The sequence below is a fragment of the Narcine bancroftii genome, chromosome 3 (assembly GCF_036971445.1).
Source record: "Narcine bancroftii isolate sNarBan1 chromosome 3, sNarBan1.hap1, whole genome shotgun sequence".
In the NCBI taxonomy this organism is placed as follows: Eukaryota; Metazoa; Chordata; class Chondrichthyes; order Torpediniformes; family Narcinidae; genus Narcine; species Narcine bancroftii.
This window is the reverse complement of record NC_091471.1, coordinates 361,617,984-361,644,610: the sequence shown is the minus strand read 5'-3', so window position 1 is coordinate 361,644,610 and position 26,627 is coordinate 361,617,984. Positions and strand designations below refer to the sequence as shown.

General features: G+C 40.4%; 1 protein-coding gene across 2 annotated transcripts in view; it reads right to left on the bottom strand.

Moving 5' to 3' along the window:
- LOC138759508 (transmembrane channel-like protein 6) overlaps positions 1–26,627 on the bottom strand; it is an 86,253-nt gene that overhangs the window by 10,774 nt on the left and 48,852 nt on the right. The window contains exons 11-22 of one of the 2 annotated variants that reach the window (XM_069930043.1): positions 24,896–25,040; positions 22,835–22,990; positions 20,810–20,985; positions 17,430–17,514; positions 16,328–16,425; positions 14,788–14,883; positions 14,049–14,124; positions 12,608–12,741; positions 11,193–11,369; positions 9,328–9,406; positions 7,295–7,390; positions 1,717–6,354 (exon numbers count right to left, since the gene is read on the bottom strand). In XM_069930043.1, coding sequence (XP_069786144.1) covers positions 7,301–7,390; positions 9,328–9,406; positions 11,193–11,369; positions 12,608–12,741; positions 14,049–14,124; positions 14,788–14,883; positions 16,328–16,425; positions 17,430–17,514; positions 20,810–20,985; positions 22,835–22,990; positions 24,896–25,040 — 1,312 coding nt within the window. In that variant the 3' untranslated portion in view covers positions 1,717–6,354; positions 7,295–7,300. Of the gene's footprint in view, positions 1–1,716; positions 6,355–7,294; positions 7,391–9,327; positions 9,407–11,192; positions 11,370–12,607; positions 12,742–14,048; positions 14,125–14,787; positions 14,884–16,327; positions 16,426–17,429; positions 17,515–20,809; positions 20,986–22,834; positions 22,991–24,895; positions 25,041–26,627 lie in introns of those variants that run through there. The other variant, XM_069930044.1, reaches the window with a different exon arrangement.

The window sequence follows — 26,627 nt, the reverse complement described above, 5'->3', positions numbered from 1 at the left end:
ACCTACACCGACATGGGGAGAATGTACAAATTCCTTGCAGACAGCGTGGGATTCGAACCCTAGTCCCGATCACTGGCATTGCTATAACTGGTATGCCAACCATGCTACCCACTTCTGCATCCATTTCTTATTATGCCTTTATTTGACTTTGTAAAACTATTGTAATGGAGTGAATTTCAATGTGCTCTTTTCCTGAGAGCAGAGAAGTGAGGCCTTTAGAATTGAAATGGTTTCATCAGCTGGTTCAACCAGTACTGCTGGGCTAATCTTTTTGTTTTAAATTTTTGGAATGTACATTTGTACACTGTTTAATAATATATGCAAAGAATATAACTTGATTACCAAGTTATGCCTCAGAACTTTGTGGGTTACAAAATCCTGCTTACAAAACATACTTGTGTTTGGGTCATGCAGATGTTAAATTTGTTCCAGGCTCACCATGTAGATGAGTTTGATGCAATGAACTTCCCTCCCTTCATTCTCGGCCACTTTCCACAACATCCACCTCACTTCTGCACCTGCATTCCTCTGGCAGGTCTTCAAAGGCAGAGATGCCCAAGTAAAAACTTTGCTGTACATCCTCAAACATGTTATCAATGACATCTTGCACAATAACCTTCCACAAATCACTGCTGCTGCTCCTCCCTGATCCTCATCACTACAACATGCCTTTTGATGGAATCAAGAATTCCAAATTCCAAGTACCAAATTTATTTACAGCAGAGAAATTCAGAGATTTTTTTTTCAAAAAAAGCCGATAGATTTCTCATTTTTCTCAACTGATGCCTCCATTATAAAAGCATCAGATGAGTGATGTTAACATAAGAAAGAAAAAGAATAGGCCCTTTTTCAGCAGAATGGTTCTGATGAATAGGAACCAAGGGCACAACATTTATTTGCAATTGATGGTTGAGGACAAAAATATTGGGATTAGCCAAGTGTGTCCCAGCCGTGAAAATATGGGGGGGGCGGCGGGGAAGAACTGACGTTGAAAAATAAAAGCCGAATGAACAGGAGAAAGTGATTGAATAGATTTTCCTCTCTCAATATGATTTTGCATCATTTCTAATTGGTGAATACGGTTTTGGCTGTTCACTGCAATGACTTTTAACAGTGGAAAAGCAAGAGCTTCATTGATCATACCTTAACAACTCACTTCAAAAGTAAAAGGCAGGATACTAATAAACACAGAGGCAAAGGAGAGACACAAAGTAAATGTTTCAGGTCAATTTAGTGCTCATGTTAATAATATAATCTCTCTGGTACTTATTTTACAGGCATCTCGGAGATCGTTGGCAAGTCCTGCAAACACCAAGGGATTTTTGGGTTTCTCCACGACGACAACAAAAATGAGGTGAAAATTTAGAAATGGATTTAAGGAGATTTCATTCAAAAGATTATTACTTTCTAAATCATTGGTCACGCCTTCCATCTTTTCCGAGACATTGTGCAAAAGACTGGCAATTAAATCGCATACAAGAAGGAAGGATCCTGAATGCTTTTATAGTAAAAAAAACAGAACTTTTCATCAGAATTGCAGACCCTTTGGCCCATGATGTGGTGCAAACCTGCTGCACAACAATCTAATCCTTTCCTACCTCACACCACAACCCTCTACTTTTCTCACTAAATGTCCCTATTACAAATGCACCTCCACACATTTTAATGAATTTATGGCACTTTAAATGATATTAAATACAAGACAACCTACAAACAAAGTTTTAGTACATTTTAATAACAGTTTATTTTAGTATAAAAGGTTTTACCTCAGTTGCATTTAATCATTTTACATGGTGGACTGATTTTAAAGTTCATTGAACCAAACTTGAGACTGGGTTAAAATTTCTTGTTAAAATTTAATTACATTCTGAGGTGACAAGACTATTGTTTTGGCTTTGCTATAAATACATATAAATATAGAACAATGTAGCTACAAACAATTGAAGATTCTACACTTGTACACAATAATTACAGAGCCCAAAATAACACTGGACCATGAAGATTTTGCTTCCTAAAAACTTTTGGCTGACCATGAAAATCACCTCAGAATTTTCCTATCACGTACTTTTTTTTAAAAGATGTAACCGATTTTTGTGATTTCTTATCATATTTTAAGTCTACTTCGAGCAGACAAAACCATGAAATGCAACGTGTCATTGAAATTTCGCACTTGGACGTCTTCCCTGCTGATCTTGGCGCAGTCAGCGATGAACATGGTTTCACCAGGACAGTGTCACAATGGAAAAGTGGTGTAGGGGCAACTGGAATCCATCAATGCTGGCCAACTATTGTTGGACACTGACATGAGAGGCATCAGATGCTGAGAACAACTAAAAATTTAGCAGCAAAACATCTTCAGGTCAGTTGAACTCGCACAATATCTCAACATTGCTTTGTGATTAAACCTGCTAAATTCAATACAAATTCTCCAACTTCCTACGTGATGCAGCAAATCTGAAATTATCTTTGTGTTCAGCTTGAAGTTGTCAATCATATCCCTGATTTTTCTTTTTCAGAAAGCAAACCTTTAGGGTTAAAGAAAAATTGTCCAGTCTAATTAGTGACTAAATGATTCTAAAGGAATACAAAACATTTTGAATCTCTTGCAAATATATTTTTTTGCAGCCAGTCACAAGTTTAAAATAGTGGTATTATGTACACGTCCTCTTCTGTGGCCAATTACAATTCACTAATTGATACTTTATTAAAAAAAACATATCGATGGCAGAACCTAATTTCGAAGTGTGCAACTGTACATTATTTACAAGGACAATTCAGAATACTCTAAAATAAAGTTTTCATTCATCGGCTCAGATGCATGGTAAGCAATATATTGTTAATCATTCACTTAAACTTATCGTTCAGGAGATGATAACACGATGAAGGGAAGAGCTTCCGCGATAATTTGGTTCTGAAATGTGCACAATCAATGAGAGTTGTTTTGGATTTCAATACAAGACGTGAGCACATTGAAGTTTTATAGAAGTGGTTCTATAAATCTAGTATAATTTTCATCAGTTGTAGACTGCTGCATTGGCTATCTGGCAGATCTGCCCTCCCAATGTTCATCAAGTAGTCAGTATTTCACTTTAGAAGTTTAAGCGAAGAAGTTTACTGCAGATTATGTTAAGATGTCCCTCAGTGCATTGCAACAGTATTTTATCCTCGTTCCCTTTTATGTGAGCACTCCAGATTACAAATACAGTAGAAATACTGGCAAAAGTTCAGATAAATTCATTATGCTACATGTTTAGTATTTTTTTTATATAAGTGAGCTTGAATAGTTGTAAGGTTTTTTTAAAAAAATGAATTGTAAACCAAAATACAGTACGTTTCCCCTTATCTGAAGTTCCGTTAACCAAAATGATCCTGTAACAGAACTTTTTTGCAGAGCTGATGATGTCACAAGTTTAAAAAAAACATTCATCACCTGATTTGCCCACATGGGGCTCTGACACTCTGTTGGTGCCATTTTGGTTCAGAGATCAAGTTCTATTAAACATTATTTCATGCTCAAAAAGACTGCCGTTGTTTTAGAGCTGATGCAAGTATTCCACTGAGCTGTTTAAGCCATGTACAGCTGAAAACCAATGTAATAAATGTAATATTAGCACCACATATTTGTTAATTCCCACTGATACGTCTTCTTTGGCTTGGCTTCGCGGATGAAGATTTATGGAGGGGTATGTCCACGTCAGCTGCAGGCTCGTTGGTGGCTGACAAATCCGATGCGGGACAGGCAGGCACGGTTGCAGCGGTTGCAAGGGAAAATTGGTGGGTTGGGGGTTGGGTGTTGGGTTTTTCCTCCTTTTTCTTTTGTCAGTGAGGTGGGCTCTGCGGTCTTCTTCAAAGGAGGTTGCTGCCCGCCGAACTGTGAGGCACCAAGATGCACGGTTGGAGGCGAGATCAGCCCACTGGTGGTGGTCAATGGGGCAGGCACCAAGAGACTTCTTTAGGCAGTCCTTGTACCTCTTCTTTGGTGCACCTCTGTCACGGTGGCCAGTGGAGAGCTCGCCATAGAGCACGATCTTGGGAAGGCGATGGTCCTCCATTCTGGAGACGTGACCTACCCAGCGCAGTTGGGTCTTCAGCAGCGTGGATTCGATGCTGTCGGCCTCTGCCATCTCGAGTACTTCGATGTTAGGGATGAAGTCGCTCTAATGAATATTGAGAGTGCAGCGGAGACAATGCTGGTGGAAGCGTTCTAGGATCTGTCGGTGATGCCGGTAGAGGACCCATGATTCGGAGCCCAACAGGAGTGTGGGTAGGACAACGGCTCTGTATACGCTTATCTTTGAGGTTTTTCAGTTGGTTGTTTTTCCAGACTTTTTTGTGTAGTCTTCCAAAGGCGCTATTTGCCTTGGCGAGTCTGTTGTCTATCTCGTTGTCGATCCTTGCATCCGATGAAATGGTGCAGCTGAGATAGGTAAACTGGTTGACCGTTTTGAGTTTTGTGTGCCCGATGGAGATGGGGGGGGGCTGGTAGTCATGGTGGGGAGCTGGCTGATGGAGGACCTCAGTTTTCTTCAGGCTGACTTCCAGGCCAAATATTTTGGCAGTTTCCACAAAACAGGACGTCAAGCGCTGAAGAGCTGGCTCTGAATGGGCAACTAAAGCGGCATCGTCTGCAAAGAGTAGTTCACGGACAAGTTGCTCTTGTGTCTTGGTGTGAGCTTGCAGGCGCCTCAGATCGAAGAGACTGCCATCCGTGCGGTACCAGATGTAAACAGCGTCTTCATTGTTGAGGTCTTTCATGGCTTGGTTCAGCATCATGCTGAAGAAGATTGAAAAGAGGGTTGGTGCGAGAACACAGCCTTGCTTCACGCCATTGTTAATGGAGAAGGGTTCAGAGAGCTCATTGCTGTATCTGATCCGACCTTGTTGGTTTTCGTGCAGTTGGATCACCACTGATTTCTTCTGTTTGCGCGAAAGCCGCACTGTGATTCTGGGAGAACATTCTCCGTGACACTAGGTATTATTTTATTTAGGAGAATCCTAGCAAAGATTTTGCCACTGATACTAGGTGAAGCATAATGCACTTTCAGGGAAACACTCTGGATCCAGAGTTTTTGGGGGAGAATCTACTAATGTTAGTACTTATTAATCAGCTTAATTTGGAACTTTACTCAGATGCAAATTCTCAGTCAGAGCCTGTCAGAAGATGCTTTCAAATTGCAGCACCCAGGTAGCCCTCCTGGGACCCGGATGCGATTGCTGTGTCACGTGGGTAGGATGCACCTTTCATAGAGCAGCCTAACCTACCTGTTAAATCGCCAGCCCCAGAGCGGTTCCAGCGGCGACAGGGATTATGGGTAAGAAAGACGGGCATTGAGCTGTCGCCTCGAACCAGAGCAGCATGTTGCACCAGCAACCCCACCTGTTCGTGGCAGCGCCCTGTTGAGGCAGCACCATGAAAGCAACCTGCATTGAGCCAGCCAGAGGTTTCCCTGTGACACACACAGATAAGGGCTGAGGTCACCAGAGTAACCGGGTCGGCCATTTTCCCCATTTCAAATTGTTTTACTGGGTTTCCTGACCACCTCTGAGGTGGATTTGGTTGAGCTTTGACTGGGTTGCCCAGTTAACCCCATTTTGCATAGCAATTTGAAAGAGCCTGCTTTGAAACAGCAGAAGAATGGGATTATCTTACAAAGTATTCAGTGGAAAGGCCTGATAAGTCACCACAAATCCCACACACCCAGAACGAAAGCAAGTCCTCCTCAATCCTGAGGGGCTGCTGAAGAGTAGATAAGAAGTAAAATTTATGCATATTTCTGCAAAAGGAACCACCACATGGTTGAGGTAAATTTGTGCTACTTGCATTGGTAAAATGTATTATTTTTGCTTTAGACAGAAGTGGAATCAATGGTAAAGTGCAGATGAGGAGTAACCAAGTTTAAAAAACATCCTAGGCATTACTTTCCAATTCTCAGTCAGGTTGTCACCGCTTTCCTAGTTTTTGTACTGTCTATGTTAATTACACCACCAGTGGGAATCTCCAGCTCCCTTCCAACAAGCGTCAGGATGAAACTCTTCCATGATGGAGATATGAAAATGCTGCAAGAAACAAAACTGGTCATAATCCTCTCGGAGGAATTCTGCTTTCTGTAGTTCCAAAATATACAGCAAAAGTACAAGTTTGTTGAATGGGTGATGCAGCATGTCTGAAGAATGCTCAGGTAGGGATAAAGAGATATCTCTCTGTTAGATGCAAGAATCCCTTTTGCAAGCAGGTTGCATTTCAATGTCTTCAGTTACATGCACAATGTGCTCCTCCAGGCAACAGATCAATTCTTAATCCCATCTGAGCATGGCCTTCCTCGAAGATAGTTTATCCTTTACAGGGGCATCAATCTAATAATGAGTGAAATAAACCCATTAGGTTACATAAATGATGGAAAGAAACAAGGAATAATCAATGGGGAAGTTACTCAGCTATGAGGTAGCAGATAATTGTGAACTGAAAAAGAGCTCTAGCCTGCATGATGACATACAGATTTGTTTAGGAACATGATATGGAAAATGATAAACATATTACGGCGGGAAGAACTAGCATGTTGAAAGTAAATCAGGCTAGAGATTACAAAAACAATAATTGAACAAAACTAAAGGTTCTGTATAACATGAACTGCAAACACAAATGGAAATAAATAGCAACTAATGATCATTATAGAAACACAGCTGTAGAATAACAAATTGAGTTGGAGGAATATATGACACTTAGACAATAACAGGCCACTTTGGCCCACACCATCCAATTGCTATTTATTGACCTACAACCTCCAATTTCTTTTAAAGGGTGGGAGGAAACTGGAGCCACCCCCCCAATCCCAGGTTAAACCCACCCAGGCACAGAACGTAAGAACTCCTTACAGACAGCGCAGGATTTGAATCCCGATCGCTGGTGACGGAACAGAATTGCACTAACCATGCTGAACAGAAACTCAGAAGAGCTGATCATTGATGGTGATGTCTCAGCGGAAAATACAGAAACATGGGCGGGGAAGCAGTTTGGCTGGAGAGATGGGATTTAAACACCTGCTTGGTTCAGAAATGCTTTGTGTAAAAGGGTGGTGACAAACCCCAGCTTTCAAAGCAAATTCAGATAGTTGCTCTCGAGTTAAAAACGAGACAAGCACTTGCATTGCAGAGCACAAAAGGGTATTGACCAAGTGCTGGTGAATAGGATTAATATAGATGGGCATTAGGAGTTGGTCCTCTAGACTTGTTTCTGAGCTTTGGAACTAGGATTCTATTCAAAGCGAGAAATGGTTCAGAAAAAAAATCTAGATACCTCAGTTTACTCTTGCATTTGCCTTCTCTGTGGTTTAAATTTCTTTTTGTTGAAATCTTTAAGTTTGTCAATGAGAAATTTTTTGTCGTCCCCCTCCTGTAAAAAAAATAAACAATTTGTGCATTATGTTCGCGCAGCACCTCACAACTTACACAGCTCACCAAAAAACTGCAATCAGAAAATCAGCTCAAAATGTAGAATGTTGAGAGAAATGAGGCACGCTGAAGATTAAATCCAGAATATTTCAAATGTGTGTTGAAACTCCCTTTTCAAGCCAGTCAATGCCAGTGATTTAACAATGTGGAGCAATTCTTTGCAATTTATACATCGTTACAACTTGCAGCTGATGGTAGAAGTAAAACACGAAAGTCTGCAGACCCCATGGTTGAAGTAAAAACACACAAAGCTGGAGAAACTCAGCAGGTCAAACAATATATAGCAAATATTAAAATACAGAACCAACGCTTTGGGATTGAGCCTTTCATCAGCTCAACCCTGAAATGTCAGCGTAATATTACAAAGTTATTCTTAATTGTTCTAAATAATTCTGACTGTAACTGTAAATTTAAGTTGAGTGAAGTTTGGAAAGCAGCCATCAAGATTTTCATTCTCACACTTTACTCAACATAATTGGCAAGCATGGAAACGGCATGGAGGCCCATGTCCTTGGACATCGACCCCAGCACTCTGAAAGCTGTCGAGGAGTGGGCGACACTGGCGTACAATTTTCATGAAATACGTCACTGACTATGGGGACAAGATACCGAACAAGTACTATTAGGCTGTGAGTTGCAACGTTTTGGAATACTGAGAAAGATGTGAAAATTTTGACTCCGTTATCTCTAAGTTGGACATTTTATATATGAAGACTCCCAATGAGGTTTTTGCCAGACATTTACTGGCTACCAGGCGGTGGGAGAATCATTAGATGATTTCTTCAAGGAGTTGGAAAAGTTAAAGAGAAGCCGAGGCAATCCTCACATCTCCTATTGTGGCAGAAGATAAAAGAAATCTGGTGGTACCAGTACTGGAGGAGGAGGAAGATGAACTAGGGAGATCCAGCCATGTACCAAAACCTCCCAATCGATATGGATGGGAGTAGTCCCGTAAAGTGTAGCTTGATACTGCTAGTATTTTTAGGAGGGAAGAATGTAATATTGCAAAGTTATTCTTAATTGTTCTAAATAAATCTAAATTCTAACTGTACAATTAAGTTGAGTAAAGCATGGAAAGCAGCCTCCAAGTTTTTCATTCTCACAACATTCAGTTATGTATCTTTACCTTTGCTCTACAAAGGATACTGTTTGACCTGCTGAGTTTCTCCAGATTGTTTTTACTACACCTGCTGGTGCAAGCTATTATTCCCAATTGTGAATGCCCAGCACAAAAAAAAACTAAACATTGAAACAATTCCCAAATGGATGTAATTTATCAGGAATAAATTTGGCTGAGGAGCAAAATGGCAAGAAGGAGGGAATTCAATGAGCCATGATGCACAGTCTGAAGGGGAAGGGATGGGGGGTGGGGGGAGGGAGTGGGGGAAGTAGATGCAAACAGAATTTTCCAAAAAGAAACTGGATCTGTCCTCAACTAGAAAAAAAATATTCAGGGCTAAGGGTACAGATTCAGGAGTGGAACTAATTGGAAGGCTCCCATTAAATAGCTGGGACATTCATGACATTTTGTATCCCAAGGCAATTTGAACAAAAAATAAAATGGTCATCCAATGACTATCACAAAAGTATTCCATAAATATTTGAAGACTTTGAAATGTCTTTCTCCACTAATATAGCAGTATATAAATATAGCAATATGACCTATTTCATGATTTAGGCAAGAACTTTAAGCTCTAAAATATATATTGAGAGTAATTTTTGACATTACTCTTCAATTTGCATTCTACTTAAATTGCCTGGTTCATTCACCAACCACCCATCTAAAATAAATCACTATTTCCTGAAGGTGTTAATTTGCATTAACAAGATGAATAGAGCAATAAAATGTACAAAGTTTCTGAAATTTCAGATACTCACGTTTCTAATTTGTTCATTTAATAATTTAATTATCTTCCTTTGGCCATCTAGTACTTGCCAGTGGAAATAAATCACAATACTGTAAGAGAAAACGAAAATGCTACATTGTGAATTGACAAGACAACTCTTCAGTAAATGTGTGGAAATTATGTCATTGGATACAAGCCAATGTAGTAGAAGAAACTGAATATCTTCATTTATTTACTGGCAGAGTCCAAAATCAGAATCACCTTTGATTAGACTTTTTCTGTTGGCACAGTAAAATCCCTGTTATCTGGAATTCAAGCATCCAGCAAAAAGAAAGTAGGTGAAAAATACTAAAGTTTAAAATTTCCATCTCCCACCCCCCAGCAGTTAGTTTCCTCACCACGCAGTCTCAAGCAACTGGAAAATTCACATCTGGCTTCTACAAATCCTCTTGGGTGTCAGATACCAGGGGTTTTTACTATATTTGGCTTTCTGCTCAGATTACTATAGTTTAATTCATACTTTTTTCTTAATTACTGCTTGAATAAAAAAAAATTAATGCAGGAATTCTATTTATCATAGCCCTTAATAAAACTAATCATTCTCAAGTTAACCTTGGCAAGTACCTTTAAATAACCAATAGTTGTGTTCTGTGAAGATGGCTGTTATCTGAGAATAGGCGGGAGTTGGAAAAGGTAAAATAATGTAATAGAATAAATATCCTGTTATCCCGAATTCAAGCAATTGCCAGCCTCAAGCAACCAGCAAAAATAAAAAATTATTCAAAATAAATTGTTGAAAATATGAAAGTTTAAAATTGGCACCCCCTAGCAGTTAGTTTCAGGCAACCAGAAAATTCACTAATCCGGCATCTACCAATCCCCATAGGTGCCAGATACCAGGGATTTTACTCTTCTACTACTTAACAGGCAAGGTTAGTGTAGCGGTTAGCACAATGCTATTACAGCGCCAGTGCTCAAATCTGGTGCTCTCTGTAATCCATGTAGGTTTCTTCTGGATACTCTGGTTTCCTCCCATTCTCCAAAAACATACAAGATGGTTAGATTAATTGGTGTATTTGCATGACACTGACTCGTGGGTCTAAAGGATCTATCACACCGTGCTGCATCTCCAAAATTAAAAAAAAAAATTAAGTGTGGGTCTTCAAATAATTTTGTTGCACTCTGGGGATCATTAAAAATCATAAACTCGAGGAACTCTTCAGTTTATCATGCCCACTTTTGTGAAGATTATTACAACGTAGTTGTTGCATCACATCAAACTGCACAGGATCTTGTATCTGGTATTGAGTTGCCCTCATTCTGGACACAAGTACTGACAAATTGACCCTGCTCCAACCACCTCTTCCGTAAGGTCATTCCACTCAGCCACCACTCTCTGAGTGAAGAAGCTCCCTCTCACGTTACTTCTAAACTTTTGCCCCTAACCCTTAACTTATGGCCCCTCGTTCTAATCTCACCTACCCTCAAGGGGAAGAGCCTATTCACATTTACTCTATCTATCCCCCTCGTAATTTAAAATACCTCTATCAAATCCCCCCTCAACCTTCTACACTCCAATCAATAAAGAGCCAGTCTCCTCAATCTTTGTATTCGAGATACTGCACCCTCGCAACCTTATTGATATCCTTCCTATAATTTGGGGACCAGAACTGCATACGACACTCCAAACTTGGCCTCACCAATGCCTTGAACAACATCACCTCCCAGCTCCTATATTCTATGCTTTGACTTATAAGGGCCAACATATCCAAAGCCTTCTTCACCACCCTATCTACACGAGGCTCCACTTTTACTTGTTACTTCTGAAAACACTTTTACTAGTTCATGTGAAAAACAGATTTAATAATAGTGAACTTATCAGAAATGCAGACTTACAGGAGGATGCCTGATGCGACGAGGAAGAGGAAAGGATTTTCCACCAAGTATTTGTGAATCCAAGGAAACCAGATAAATTTAGACTCTTCTTGTTCCAGCTGATGCAGCCAAATCTTTGCAGAATCAGACATACTAACGAGCGTCCGGAAGGGACCACACATTTGTGATGGCTTTACACTAATTTAAAAATAAAGAGTAGGCAAAATTAGTTCAGATAATGCTTGCAGCTAAATGGCAGAACCTTTATTTGACCAGCTCATCACATAGAAGTATTAAGTAGAAATTCTGCCTGGCTCCCCTGCAATGGAAAAGAATCTCAGGGCTGTAGGTGATGTCATACATGTACTGTGACAATAAATCTGAACTTTGAACTCGAGTTCTACAAGTTGGATGGCACGGTTAGCGCAACACTGTTACAGTGTCAGTGACCAGGACTGGAGTTCAAATCCAGCGCTATCTGTAAGGAGTTTGTACGTTCTCTCTATGGGTGTCTTCCAAGTGCTCCAGTTTCCTCTCACCAATCAGAACATACTGGGGCGGGGGGAAAGTTTAGGCACATTGGGTGGCACTCGCTTGTGGGCCAAATAGCAGTTTTACCATGCTGAATGTAAAATCATAATAAATGGATGTAATAAATTATCTGTGAGGAAAATCAGGGTGAACATTGCTGGAGATTTGTCAGAAAAGTCCATTCAACATGAACTAGGACTAACAGCACAGTATCTAGATCAGTGGTTCTCAACCTTTTTATTTCCACTCACAGACCACCTTAAGTGATCCGTATGCCATTTGTGCTGTGATAAGTAAGGGATCGCTTAAGGTGGTCTGTGAATGGGAAGGTTGAGAACCACTGCTCTAGACCCAGATGTCACTGAAATATTTTGCTTGAGAAAAATGGCCATTGGCCCATTTCCTCTGGAGTTACGAAACCATGCACATAACGAGCCAATTAATCACGATTAAAGCAGTGGTTTTCAAACCTTTTCTTTCCACCCACATGCCACCTGAAGCAATCCTTACTAATCACAGAGCACCTATGGTGTAGGGAATACTTAAAAGTGGTGTGTGAGTGGAAAGAAAAAGGTTGAGAACCACCTTAGGCAGGTGCCTAAACAAATCTTTCCTGGTCAATTTCCATGATAAAATAAAATCATAAGGCAGCTCTTACACTGTCAGCTCAGAAGCGGAAAAACCTTAAATTGTTGGGACGATTGCAGTGATGACGGAGAACCATAGAACACACTAGTACAGAAAGAGGCCCTTCAGCCCATCTAGACCATGCTGAACTATTTTCCTGCTCTATTCCTAAAGTTGCCATCAAGACTCTGCACCACCAAAAATGAATCGTTTCCTCGTCCATTTTTTAAAAAAATCATCACTTCCTTAGGTTTTTGCTTTTATGAAGTTTTACTTACCACCATACTGTGTAGACATGAGCAAATGTAGCTCCAAGGAATGAAGGAAAGCACAGAAGACTAATAAAGATTGTCATCATATGAGATGCGTGCCAGAGTTTGCATGGGGGCTGACAGTTGATCATCAAACTGAACTGAAATAGATCCAAATAACTTTATTAATTCAAGTACAATGTACCCCATATGTTAATCTTCTGTGTGGTGACATGAGCAAGTTCTGATTGCTGAAAACTTCTGAGAGTATAAAAATTACGTACATGTGAATGAGGCACTGGAGTAGGTCAGATGGCTGACCAGACTGCTCTGTGATTTAATGAGATCATAGTTGATCTTATTCTAATCTCAACTTTAATGAAGTCATAGCTGATTGATCCAATCTCGCTACCCTATCCATTCATGTTAACTTTTTGCTCCCAGTAACTATCAGCCTCTACTTTAAATATATTCAAATATCTTTGAGAATGAGTGCTCCAAACCCTCTTTAGGGGGGGAAAAAAAAAACATTCACCTCATCTCTGCATGGATATTCCCTTATTTATCCACAGTGACCCTTTGTTCTTGATCCCACCATGAGAGAAAAGTCCTCTCCACCCCCATCTATCAAGATCCCTCAGGATCTTACTTGCACAAATACTGCCAAGCATTGGTTCCCACTTAAAACAAGCAGACCAGTGATATAAATAATGGCGTAAGTGAAATATCCATATAACCATTTACGGAGCGGAAACAGGCCTTTCGAGTCCGCACCGGTTCACTCATTTTGTGCGCCCTCTTCAGGCCTTGGTCCCGGTAGATCTTCATTCAATAACGATGCCTCGTGCAAAAAATCTTACAGTCTTGGCATACAAAAGAGAAACAAATATCTTCAGTCCTAAAGCGGTTTTTCTGCCCAAGATGACTTTCAAGTTTTGAAGTGCAAATACTCTTCCGCCTCGTGACATAGGAAATACACCAGCCAATCTGTACAGAGGAATCTCCCAAAGATGCTGATCAGAGGACTTCAATTTTAGAACACAGGGGGATAAATTAACCAGGCAGCACGCTGGTTTGAATCCTGCACTGACTCTAAGGGGTTTGTACGCTCTTCCCATATCTGCGTGTGGGTTTCCCCCCACTGTTCAAAATGTACCGGAGTTGTTGGTTAATTGTGCTGCCTGTCTAAATTAAAAAAAAAAATTAAAAACCCAGCTCCTTTGCTCTGAAGTGAAACAATGCCACAGGATCATTTGTATCCGCCTGGGAGAGAGTTGACAGGGTCTTGGTTGGACATTGCCCAGGGTGGCAGCATGAAATTTTGTACTCAACTCTCCTCAACGTTCAACCCTATGGCTCAGAAGTCCGACTGCAGACAACTGCAGACACAAGCAGCTTTTCAACAGAATAAAATAACATAACAATTTCTAAAACTGGGCAAATAAGTCAATTTTGTAAATGAAATTACCTTTTTAATGTAGAAAATAATAATAAATTTGATTATTTGCACTGCTGGCATCAAGGGTACAAACAACAGTCCAATCCTGCAAAACCAAAATAAGAATTTAAGGACACATGATCATAATCTTGTTAACTTTTCCCTCTGACATCAACATTTCACACCCCCATCCCCCACCTTTTGATTGCAAAAGCAAATTGGCTTTTTTTAAAAATACCTCAGACAACTAAAGAGAGAATTTATGACCTTAGAATGTCTTGTAAAACGTCTCAAAGAGTTTTATAGCCCACGCAGTACTTGGTGAAGTGCAGTCACCTACTCTACGTGGGAAATGCATCCATAAGGAGCAAAGCAAAAATAATGAGATAAACTATTCCAATGCTTCGGGAAAATAAATGCTCGCCACAACCCAGCAATTTTTCATTTGTGGTTTAGTCAGTGAATGACAGCAAGTTATTTACAGTAGCACCACTTATCTCAAACTGGAATTGCACAAATTCTGGGTAATAACAGGGATTCCACACATCTCCAGCCAACAGTGCAGCAATCGCTAAAAACCTGCTGTGTCTGATGTACTGTCACACCAGCAGGCCCTGTTGCCCATTGATCTACAGGATGAAGAATCTCAGGGATGTACATGATGTTAAGAACGTACTCAGACAATACATTTGATCGTGAATGGAAGTGGACCAGCAGATTGCGCTATCAGATTACAACATCAGTGCAACATAACCAGACATGTAATTACCATGTGAGTGTCTGCCCATAGATCAAGCCCAACACATTCCTGGCAATGTCAAACTCAGGCTTTCTTTTCCTCTTCAGCAGTTTAAAGCAAACTACCCTGGAAATTGAATGAGGGAAAATTAATTAAAATGACATCATTGATGAACTAGTTTGAGCCATTTTATCTTCTACGCATAACCATTTACGGAGCGGAAACAGGCCATGTTGGCCTTTCGAGTCCGCACCGGTTCACTAGAACAGCTCCACAAGCTCAAACCTTTACTGTATACTAAGACTGTGATCAAAACAGAAGGAGTATGACAAATGTGGCTTTCCTTCCTCTACCATCAGCTCAGCCCTTGCCCACATCTCCATTTACTACTCATCTGTCCTGGCCCCCCTGCCCCCAAACACAACAAACATAGAATCCCCCTTATTCTCACCTACCACCCCACCAGCAAGACAACAGAAAGCTAAACTCCTGCTAGCATTTCAGGGACTTTGAAGTGCTAAGGGATCTTTGACAAGTTACCTCCAGAAATAACCAGAAGTAAGCCAATCTTATTAAGACTTTGCGAGGGATGCTGGATATTAAATGATTGTTATTTCAAACATCAATTGCTTTCAGCTCTGCGATGTTATAGAAATGAGATTCGACACCTACTCTAAAAGAGCACCGAGTCAGATTCAGAGCATCCCTTCCTCAGGAGTAAGGAAGTGAATTCTAACTAGAAGGTAATTTTCCATCAAGCTACTCTGACACAACAAACTCAACCCTCCACTTTCTTAAATGAATAAGCACCATGGTAATGCTGTTACAGCACCAGAGACCGGGGTTCGAATCCAGCTCTATCTGTAAAGAGTTTGCACATCCTTCCTGTGGGTGCTTCAGCTTCTTCCTACCCTTCAATACATACTGGGGTTGTAGGGCAATTGACTGTGATTGGTCAACATGGGCTTGTGGCTTGAAAAGGCCCGTTACTGTGCTGTATGTGGGGAGGAAACACTCAGATTCTACAAGCACCTGATTAATTTAAATTCTGGTTAAATTCGACTTCGGACCTACGTGAGTTACGTCCACCCGCACGTACGACCAAATTTAAAAAATCTTCATTAAAACTATTGTACAAGAACGTATTTTGTATTAAAAGTACTATATACAGTGGCTCCCACTCCCAGTGGCAGCCCAAAGTCCCTGCTCCCCATTCCCTGTCGGCAGCCCGAGGTCCCCATTTCTGACTTACAACTAAACCAGAGTTACAATCAATCCTTCGGTTCCCATTACAGTCATAAGTCAGGGACTAAATGTATGCGAATTGTGCAGGGAAAACACTCCGTCATTCAACACTGAGACAATGTGTATGACACCAACGGAAGCTCCTTCATATATTCATATAATTAGATGATACTGCCAAAGGCAAGATACATTTGAATGGAAGGAAAAACACTTCACGCTAAAAGCAAAGTCTTTGATGTCACAGCTGGTTTAAAACTTCTGCGGGTTTGAGAACATTAAGTAAATATTGGAACACACAGGTAGAAAGTCCTCTTGCAAAACATACCTCCAGATGTATTCTCCAAATATTGTTTCCAGGATAATGAAAACAAAATCAACCAACACCAAGCGGTATAGCTCTTGTCCGACAAACGTTTCCCAACACTAAAACAAAAATAAGAAAGAAAAATGCTTTGCATGAGACACAAATTGACACTGCAGGTTTTATAATACCCTCAAATAAAATCCAAGAGATAATTAGACGATTAACCCAAGGCCAACTGTGCTGTGTCACCACAAAAGATCCTTCGAATGGAAGTGTTCATCAGACACCAGAAACCTCAAAGCAAGACACAGATAGAGCTTGAACCAAAATGTCACGCAAACAAAAGAGCACTGATCCTGACCAAAAAATCCTTGACCTCTACCTGCATTGCCAGTCAATGACAGTGAGTCCATGAACCCAATCCTCATGTAACTCAATTCCCTCTAAGGCTAAAATTGATCCATATTCACAAAATATTGTGACTAAAATATCACTTTAGTAACAAAGTTCCTGTTTTGGACACCAATGCCGTGTAAAAGACTTGGATTGAAATAAAGAGAAGAATGCAAACTGAAAGTCAACAATGACACTGTAAACAGACCTCCACGGGGCAATGGTTAAAAATTTCTTCTTTCTTTGGCTTGGCTTCGCGGACGAAGATTTATGGAGGGGTATGTTCACGTCTGCTGTAGGCTCGTTGGTGAAGAACCACCATGTTTCAATGCAATTTGTTAATAAAGGCATATTTGCCATGTCACAAAAGATCGAGGCGATTTCTAGAGCAGAAAATCTGAATGATTTATTGTAGAAATATCATGTGTATCCTTTAGTACTTCAATAAAAGTAATAAACAAAAGGCAAAGGAGGAAAAACCCAACATCCAACCCCAACCAACCAATTTTCCCCTGCAACCGTGTCTGCCTGTCCCGCATCGGACTTGTCAGCCACAAACGAGCCTGCAGCTGACGTGGACATTTTACCCCCTCCATAAATCTTCATCCGCGAAGCCAAGCCAGAGAAGAAAAGTAATAATGTTTAATGAAAAGGTTATTAAAATAATTGAAGGTTTTGGGGAATGGATGGTGTAAGAAATTCTAATTCAGCTCTTTTTAAGCAAACTTACTGGTATTTCTGTTATTGTTGTGATATTTCCATATATCCAGAGGGAGCACAGTGTTCCTATGATGGCCATCTTCAATATCAGGTTTCTGTATTGAAACAAAATTACATATCAGAAGCAAGAAAATTAACCATCTTTTCACTGGGGACATGAAATTTAGGCCTCTCTTGTTTACATTCAAGGCAAAAGAGATGGAAATGGCAACTACTGTGTATTTGCCATCTCAATACCCACCCTTCAGGCAGAGCCTCAGACTTGTTTACAAGGTACTCATTCTGCAGTGGTTTCTAGGTAACAGTGGATTTGTGTGCTGTGGACATACAATATGTGGCTCCTTATTTATTAATCTGTACAATATCAAGCTTAATTACTGAAAAATCCTTAAATAACAGATAAACGTTTTTTGTAAAAGCACCTTGCAGAAAATCTCAGTTGACAAGTCTACTGTATGACAATGCAGCAGTTGATTTCCACATGGCTCAACACCAAAGAGAGGGACAATGTAAAGGGACTAAACAATTTGCTTCACAAAGTTGGTGTGGACAAATGTTGGCCAGGACCTCAGGAGAACTCTCTCGCCCTTCTTTCAATCATATTTCTGCATCTTTGAGTAGCACGTCAAGACAAATACTTCCAGCAGATCAACACTTTTCACTGAAATAGGAGCTTAGATTATCCATACATGTCTCTGGAATGAGGCTTCAACCTATAACCATCTGATCAAGGGTAAGAATGTGGCTCTTAGGGTCTGATACGCCAAAGCTAAGTTTGATTAAAAGGCCTTGAACATTAATGATATTCAGGGATTTATTTTTCTGTGATTGACTCCACAGAAAGGAGCTATTTTCTTCAATCCCCTTTAAATTTGTGACTATTGAATGTTGTGCAGTATCGAACTGCCTATGGGAATAACAGACCTTGGGTGTCATCTACTGCATCCAGTGCTCCTGTCGTGGCCTCCTCTACACTGGAGAGATTGAACGCAAACTGGGAGATTGTTTCATTGAGCGTCTCCACTCTGTCTTCTAAAATAACAGGGACCTCCTAGCGGCCAACCATTTCAATTCCACACCGACATTCTATACCTGGTCTCATGCTCTGCCAAACTGAGGCTACCCGCAAATTGCTAATATTTCACCTGGGAACTCTCCAGCCAGACTACATTAGCACTGAGTTCTCCAGTTTCTGTTAAACCCCTCCTCAGAGTCACTGTCTTTCCATATCCCTGTCTCCGTTCCTCCAGCTCCCCACCCTTCCCTCTCCATTCAGAGCCACCCCCTTCCTCCTATCACTTCTCAGCTTTTTTTCTCTATTACCCTCTCACCCACGTCTACCTTAGAACTCTTTCCCGTTAGTCTGCGCTCTGCCCCCTGCCCCTTCCTCTCTCCTCACCCCTTTCTTCCCTCCTTTGTTTTCAGGCACCTGTCTGGTTTTTGCTCATAAGTTGATGAAGGGCTCAGGCCTGAAATATTGGTTACCATTCAGTTCCTATACGGGGCTGTGTTTTTCCAGCAAACTTCAACAAAGAACCACATCCATAGCTTCATACTGTGCAATGAAATGGGTCATCATTGTGGTTCGGGACACCCCATCTTCAGCTGGTGTACTCCACATTTTAAGCATGCAGGATGAATATCATGCTTTTCTACCGAGAAGTTGCAAGTACATAAGAAACTAATACAGGTCATCACATGTGCTCCAATGGCTGATCTTTCAAGCTTTGCACCATTTTCCTACACTTTTCTTCGATTCTCTCAAAATCCAATAAAATAAAATCTTAACCGCATTCAACAATGGTGTTTTCATCATAACATAACAATTACAGCACGGGAACAGGCCATTAGGCCCTTCTAGTCCGCACCGAACCAAACACCCCTCTCTAGTCCCACCTCCCTGCACAATGCCCATAACCCTCCATCTTCTTCTCATCCATAGACCTGTCCAACCTTTTCTTAAATAATACAATTGACTCCGCCGCCACTATTTCTCCCGGAAGCTCATTCCACACGGCTACCACTCTCTGAGTCAAGAAGTTCCCCCTCATGTTACCTCTAAACCTCTGCCCCTTATTCTTAACTCATGTCCTCTTGTTTTAATCTTTCCTCCTCTTAACGGAAATAGTCTATCCACATCCACTCTGTCTATCCCTTTCATAATCTTAAATACTTCTATCAAATCCCCTCTCAACCTTCTACGCTCCAAAGAATAAAGACCTAATCTGTCCAATCTCTCCCTATACTCTAGATGCTTAAACCCAGGTAACATTCTGGTCAACCTTCTCTGCACTCTCTCCACTCTGTTTATATCCTTCCTATAATTAGGCGACCAGAACTGCACACAGAACTCCAAATGAGGCCGCACCAACGTCTTATACAATCTCAACATCACCTCCCAACTCCTATATTCCATGCAATGATTGATAAAGGCCAGCATACTAAAAGCCTTCTTCACCACCCTATTCACGTGAGTTTCTACCTTCAGGGAACGATGTACCGTTACTCCTAAATCTTTCTGCTCTTCTGTATTCCTCAATGCTCTCCCATTTACCACGTATGTCCTATTCGGATTCTTCTTACCAAAATGAAGCACCTCACACTTATCAGCATTAAATTCCATCTGCCATTTTTCAGCCCACTTTTCTAAGCATCTCATCTCCATACTTTCCTCAACCCTGCTTCATTAATTCATATGGTTTGGAGATATTGGAACAAAGTATTTCAAACTTTCTCTGCGCTTTTAAAAGTTGATTTTAAACCTAATCCCTTAACTGCTGTATTCGGTATTGTTGGAGAGAGTGACGTAACTTTAACAGCATCTGATCTGTCTGCATTAGCTTTTATTTCTCTTATGGCTAGGTGGGTAGCATTGCTCAGATGGAGGGACGTTGGTCTTCCTGTTCATGCTCAGTGGCTACGTGATGTCATATCTAAATTTGGAGAAGATGCTCAATTTCCGACAAATTCAAATTTTCAAACACTGTGGGGACTCTTTTTGAAATACTTTCATAATCTTTGATTTGTTATGAAGGGAGAATCGTTGACGAATTAGATAATTTATCACAGTCTTTCTTTTTTCTGGCCAAACAGCTTCTTTCTTGGTAGTGGGTTTAGATTTTCTTTTTTATAATAAAATATTAATACAAATCAATTTGTTTGATAAAAATGAGGGGCAACTTTGATGAAATGACATGATTTAAGTGTAATGCATCTTTCTGACTTTTAACAGATATTCTTACATTTCTGTGATTTTTGATGTTAATAAAAATATTGAAAATGAAAGAAAGAATAGTCTGCATTGCTCAGCCAAGCCAAAACCCAAATGCTCATCGTGTTTGGTGGGGAAAATTTCGTGTATTTCATTTGAAAATGCACAAAGCATCTTACCTGGTAATTGAAACATATATTCTTTGCTGTGGAAAGTCATATTTCTCCAGTAATCCAAACAAGTTGTAGATATATGGCATAATAAAGTTGATAGCTGACACAAGCACAGGAAGTGTTAGCAAACTTCTTTCTGCTTGTTTTTCAGACATTCCCTGTTGGATATTTTCTGAATAATCCTTAAAAAAAAGTATGTTATTAAGCTCTGGGATCAGAACAGCTCGTGCAACAACAAAAAAACACCAAAAGGTTATTTCTGTTTTTATGGATAGAGATTGACCTCTGAAACTTGGATAACTAATTTTCCATTGTTTAGATGTTGAAATTTTACATTCACATGTGGAAGCAACACCTGCATTACAAGGGGCTATGTTCCAAAAAAATGTTCCTGATATGCCATAGACGTGGACCATTATACTAATACAGGGCTTTTATTAACAGATTATCTTTTTTTTTCTTTGGCTTGGCTTCGCGGACGAAGATTTATGGAGGGGGTAAATGTCCACGTCAGCTGCAGGCTCGTTTGTGGCTGACAAGTCCGATGCGGGACAGGCAGACACGGTTGCAGCGGAAAATTGGTGGGTTGGGGATGGGTGTTGGGTTTTTCCTCCTTTGCCTTTTGTCAGTGAGGTGGGCTCTGCGGTCTTCTTCAAAGGAGGTTGCTGCCCGCCGAACTGTGAGGCGCCAAGATGCACGGTTTGAGGTGATATCAGCCCCGGTGGTCAATGTGGCAGGCACCAAGAGATTATAACCACCACTAAACTGGCCAGTGGGAAAGCATCTCCATCTGTTATACCAGTAGGGTGGAGTATCTCTACAGCCATTGCATTATCACAGCTCCAAATCACAATTTATCTTTATGCATCAGGAAATGCAATTTTAAAATTTGTTTTAAAGGAAAAATGCACACGTTAGTTGTTTTTTTAAAAAGATTAGATTCAACTTTATTGTCATTGTGCCAAGTATAACACAAAGCCAATGAAATGCAATTAGCGTCCAACCAGAAATTTAAATAAAGTGCTCTATACAAATAACTATGTGCAAATAAAAAAAGTTCATTCAGCAAGCAAACAATTATAAAAGTACTGACAGTACAATGTGAGTGTGGAACCACTTATATGAGATTGTCTCCATCAGATTCCAGAGAAGCTCACATTGCATATTTCTGTGTCATCATTGCCATGAGTTCACAGGGCTAGATCTTGGAGCAAAAGAAATATTAATACCAATCCAAACTATTCTTGCATGTCAAAATGCAGCCTGAATGCAACACTTCCACTAGCGCCTCGTCCCACATCTCACCACTCTCTGCATGCGGATGTTCCCTTAATATTCCTTGTAATCATTTCCCTTTTCATCCTTAACCAATGTCCTCCTGTTCTTGTCTCACTCAACCTCAGTGGAAAAAGCTGATTTACTCCTCATAATTTTGTACATCTCTATCAAATCTCCCCCTCTTTCTCCGACGCTCCAGAAAATAAAGTCCTAACCTGTTTAACCTTTCCCTGTAACACAGTTTCTCAAGATCTGGCAACATCCTTGTAAATCGTCTCTGCCCTCTCTACACAAGTTGATCATCAAGGTTAGTATCGGTGATTAACCAAACATGAACGTGGAATTAACTACAACAATACAGTAAACCAGTAAAGCGGAATTCAAGCAACTGGCAGCCAGCAAAATAAATAGAAATCGCAGAAAATAAATTATGGAATTTTAAATTGGCGTGCTTCGCCATTAGTTCACCAATCCACGCAACACGCAAAGTCAAGCAACCGTAAAATTCACTATCTGGCATCTACCAATCCTGATAGGTGCCAGGTACCATGGATTTTTTTTGAAATGAACTTCACTATCTAATGCCACAACTAACACAGAACCTGCAAAAAAAATTTTAAAATCAGGAAATGCTTCGATTAGGTAGATAAATTGGTTCTCCACCACCACCCTCTAAATTAAATGTTTATCAATTATAATTAGATATTTATTAATAACAAGCTTCTTAACTTATTATTCAGCAGGAGGTCTCACCTTCAGCACCTTCTTGGAGTAATAATAGATTCCAACACTACAGCCTGCAGCACTTCCCAAGGACAGCAGCCAGCCCAGAAAGTGAACAGACAGATTAACAAACCGTTGTAAAATACTCAAATGTGCAGCACGGAAATTATGCTCAGTAAGAAATTCCTGATGGAGAAATAAGAAGAAAAAAACCCATCATTTTAATTAGGTGCTTTAAATTGAGACCAATGCAGTTTCCATTTTAACAAATTCTTTTTCCAAATCGCTGATTTGAAGTCCTTACCTTTTGATTATTAATCTTAGGTTGGCATGACAGTCTTTTAGAAGACTGAAGCGGGCAAGGCTACCGGTTATGTCAACCTTCTAAAGGAGCTCTATTGAGAGCGTCCTGGCTGGCTGCGTCACATGCAGTACAGGTTGCTGCAGAGAAATGGATTGGAGGTCAATCCACAGGACCAGGAGAGTGGCAGAGAGGATCATTGGAGCCTCCCTCCCCTTCATCGACATGAACTACTGAGATCGTTGTCTGAAGAGGGTGTGCAAGATCATAGAGGACCCTTTCCAACCTGTGTACAGCATCTTTGAGCTAGCTGCTCCCTTCGGGAAAGAGACACAGGAGTATCAGAGCCTGCACCACTGAGAAAGAGTGGCAGGCAGTGGGAATGCTGAACGACCAAAATGAACTGCTCCGACTAACCATCTGAGACTCCTATTCGTGAAACAGTATTTATTTTGTACAAATGAAAACTTGTCCTACATGTGTATTGTTTGCCTGCATGTGTGGTATGTTTCATGCTGAGGACCAGAGAATGCCATTTCGTCAGTGTGTATTTAAACAATCAGATGACTTATCATTTTGATTTAAATTTCTACCTCATTCTGACACTGAAATTAAAAATAGACAAACAAGTTTCTGGTAAGTGAAGCAACGCACAATCTTCTGGAGGATCTCAGGGGGCATCGTTGGAAGAAAAAGCAATGTCAAAATTGAAGGTTCTAACCCGAAACATTGACAATTCCTTTCCTCCTACTGAGCCCCTTGACCTGCTGACTTCCTCCAGTAGGTCATGTGCTCTGCCAGATGCCAGCATTTACAGTCTCTCGTGTATCTCCATTTTTCTTACATTCATGCAGTTCTAAACCAGAGGTGTGACATGATAACTTCAAGTTTATTATCATCTGATTGTACATACACATCCACACGGAACAGCATTTCTCTGGATCATGGTGCACACAAACACATACAGCAAATGATCAGACATGTACATAAGAATATAATTTAAAATAAATATATCTCAGTATTTTGGGATTATTTACTCAGTTACAGGATACTGTTCACAACCTGCAGGAAGAAGCTATTTCCCAGCCTGGCAGTCCTGATTTTATGTTCCTGTACTCCTTTGATGGTAGTGGGTCAGAAGTACTGTGTGCTGGATGGAAAGGGTCCTCTACAATTCTTTGAGCCCTATTTAAGCAACACTGTGGGTAAATGTCATCAATAGAGACACCCCAATGATTTTTATCAACCGATTTGATGATCGGCTGTATTGGCTTCTGGTCCATTGCTTTGCAGCTACCATACCACACAATGATGCAGCCAGATAGGATCCTCTCAATTGTGCTCCTTTAAGATGTTGTCAAGATGGGGGCTGGTAATCTTGCCTTCCTCAACCTTCTTACGGTGCAATACCTTCCTCTCTAATGAGGTGCTGTTGTGGGTCCAGGATAGGTTGTACTTTATATGCTCAACAAGGAACAGTGTGCTCTCTCCATGACAGAACTATTGACGTGCAAGAGAGAATGGTTGGAAACAAAATGTGGATTTGAAATGTCTCCACTTATGCGGTCAATTACCACCTAGTCCCTTCTGGACCAAACCTTGCTGAAGCCTTGATTTAAAAAAAAACGCAGTGAAGGGAAATAACCAAGTAAGACAGGTGAAGAATCATATGCTGTTCACCATCAGGTTAAGTCAGATGTGGATACAATTCTCACATTTGATAGCACCAACATCTAACAGTAGGCATTATCTGCAAAACACCTTGTGAAGTTACATAGTGAGAAACTCACCTTTAGTTGGGTGCTAATGTCCTCATAATTTAACTCCACTGAGTGTTTTTGAGTCACTTTAAAATCCCAAAAGCAGAATACTTTCACTGCCAGACCATGGTAACCACTCCCCACTCGGTAACTCTCTCCAAATGCTTTGGACAAGCTGCAAGGTTAAAATCAAAGATTATTTAAGGCTGGAACAAACTCATTTCTGCACAGCTCTGTGAATAAAATGAGATTTATTTTATTCTTGCTCAATGAATACTACCTATTTAAACTGAGACAAAGTTCATAATAATTGTTGGAACATTGTCCAAGATATAGATCTTGATCCCATAAACTCACAATTTGCTCTCAGAGAGTATCTTAAATTTAGGGAATGCATTTACATCCATTTTGAAACTGGATTTTCAAATTTTAATTTTAGCTTAGAGATCAGCACGGTAACGGGTCCTTTCAGTCCACAACCCCACGCTGCCCAAATACACCCATCGGTTAAATTAACCCACTAACCATGTCATTGTTTGGAACTTGGGAGGAAAGTAGAGAAACTGAAGGAAACCCACATGGATTTGGGGAGAATGTACTAACTTTTCCCAGACAGTAGGAGATTCAAAGCCGGGTGACTGGCGGTGTATTAGCATTGAACTAATCGCTATGCCAGCCATGCTGACAATCACATTGGCCTCAATGCAAAGGGACCCTTTAATATGTTCACCTCGCTTCCTTTTACAATGACCAGGAGTCTAAAGTAGTATTTGATGATTATATTGTATTTAATTAGTACTTGACACAGCTGATTAGTTTGGAAAATGAATCCAAACGTACCAAAGTTTTCCTAATATCCTACCCAATACTAAACTATCAATCCATATTGCTGAAGGGAATAGTTGATCAATGTTAGTGACAACTATGCCCCTGAGAATTGTCATATTTCACGATTATTTTGTTGACCTAAAGTATTTGGGAATGTCTTGAAAAGGATGAGAAAATATTAAATAAATGCACATCTATTTTCTTTCAAATGGGAGAACAATTGTATGACACAAAAATGCTGGAGAAACTCAACAAGCTATGCAGTGTTTCTTGTGTAGCAAAGATACTTAACCAACGTTTTGGGCCTGAGCCCTTCCTGCAGATACTTAACCAACGTTTTGGGCCTGAGCCCTTCCTGCAGATACTTGACCAACGTTTTGGGCCTGAGCCCTTCCTGCAGATACTTGACCAACGTTTTGGGCCTGAGCCCTTCCTGCAGATACTTAACCAACGTTTTGGGCCTGAGCCCTTCCTGCAGATACTTAACCAACGTTTTGGGCCTTTCTTTTATTTTTTGAATACAGAAGAATATTCCACTCAAAAGGCCAAATTAATTTAAACTTAGAAAAACAAAATGGATCTGGAGAATTAAACTCCTACTTTGTTGCTCACGGCAACTCCCAAACCATTTGGAAGCAGTAGTGGTGGTTTTGTGTTACTGGAAGATGCATGCAAAATAAAATCATCAACATTTGCCTCAGTGATGCAAAAGCTAAATGGATGTTTTGAAGAGGTACAAGCAGTCTGATGTTTGGATTCCAGATGCTATATTGGACAAGACTCTCTGTAGCAACTGCCCAGTAATATTGATAATGGGGTTAAACAAGAAAATCTGCAGATGTCGAGTGCAACACACGAACATGCTGGAGACATTCACCAGGTTATTCAATATCCTTAGGAAGTGAAAGGTAATCCTAATTCCAACTGGTTCCAT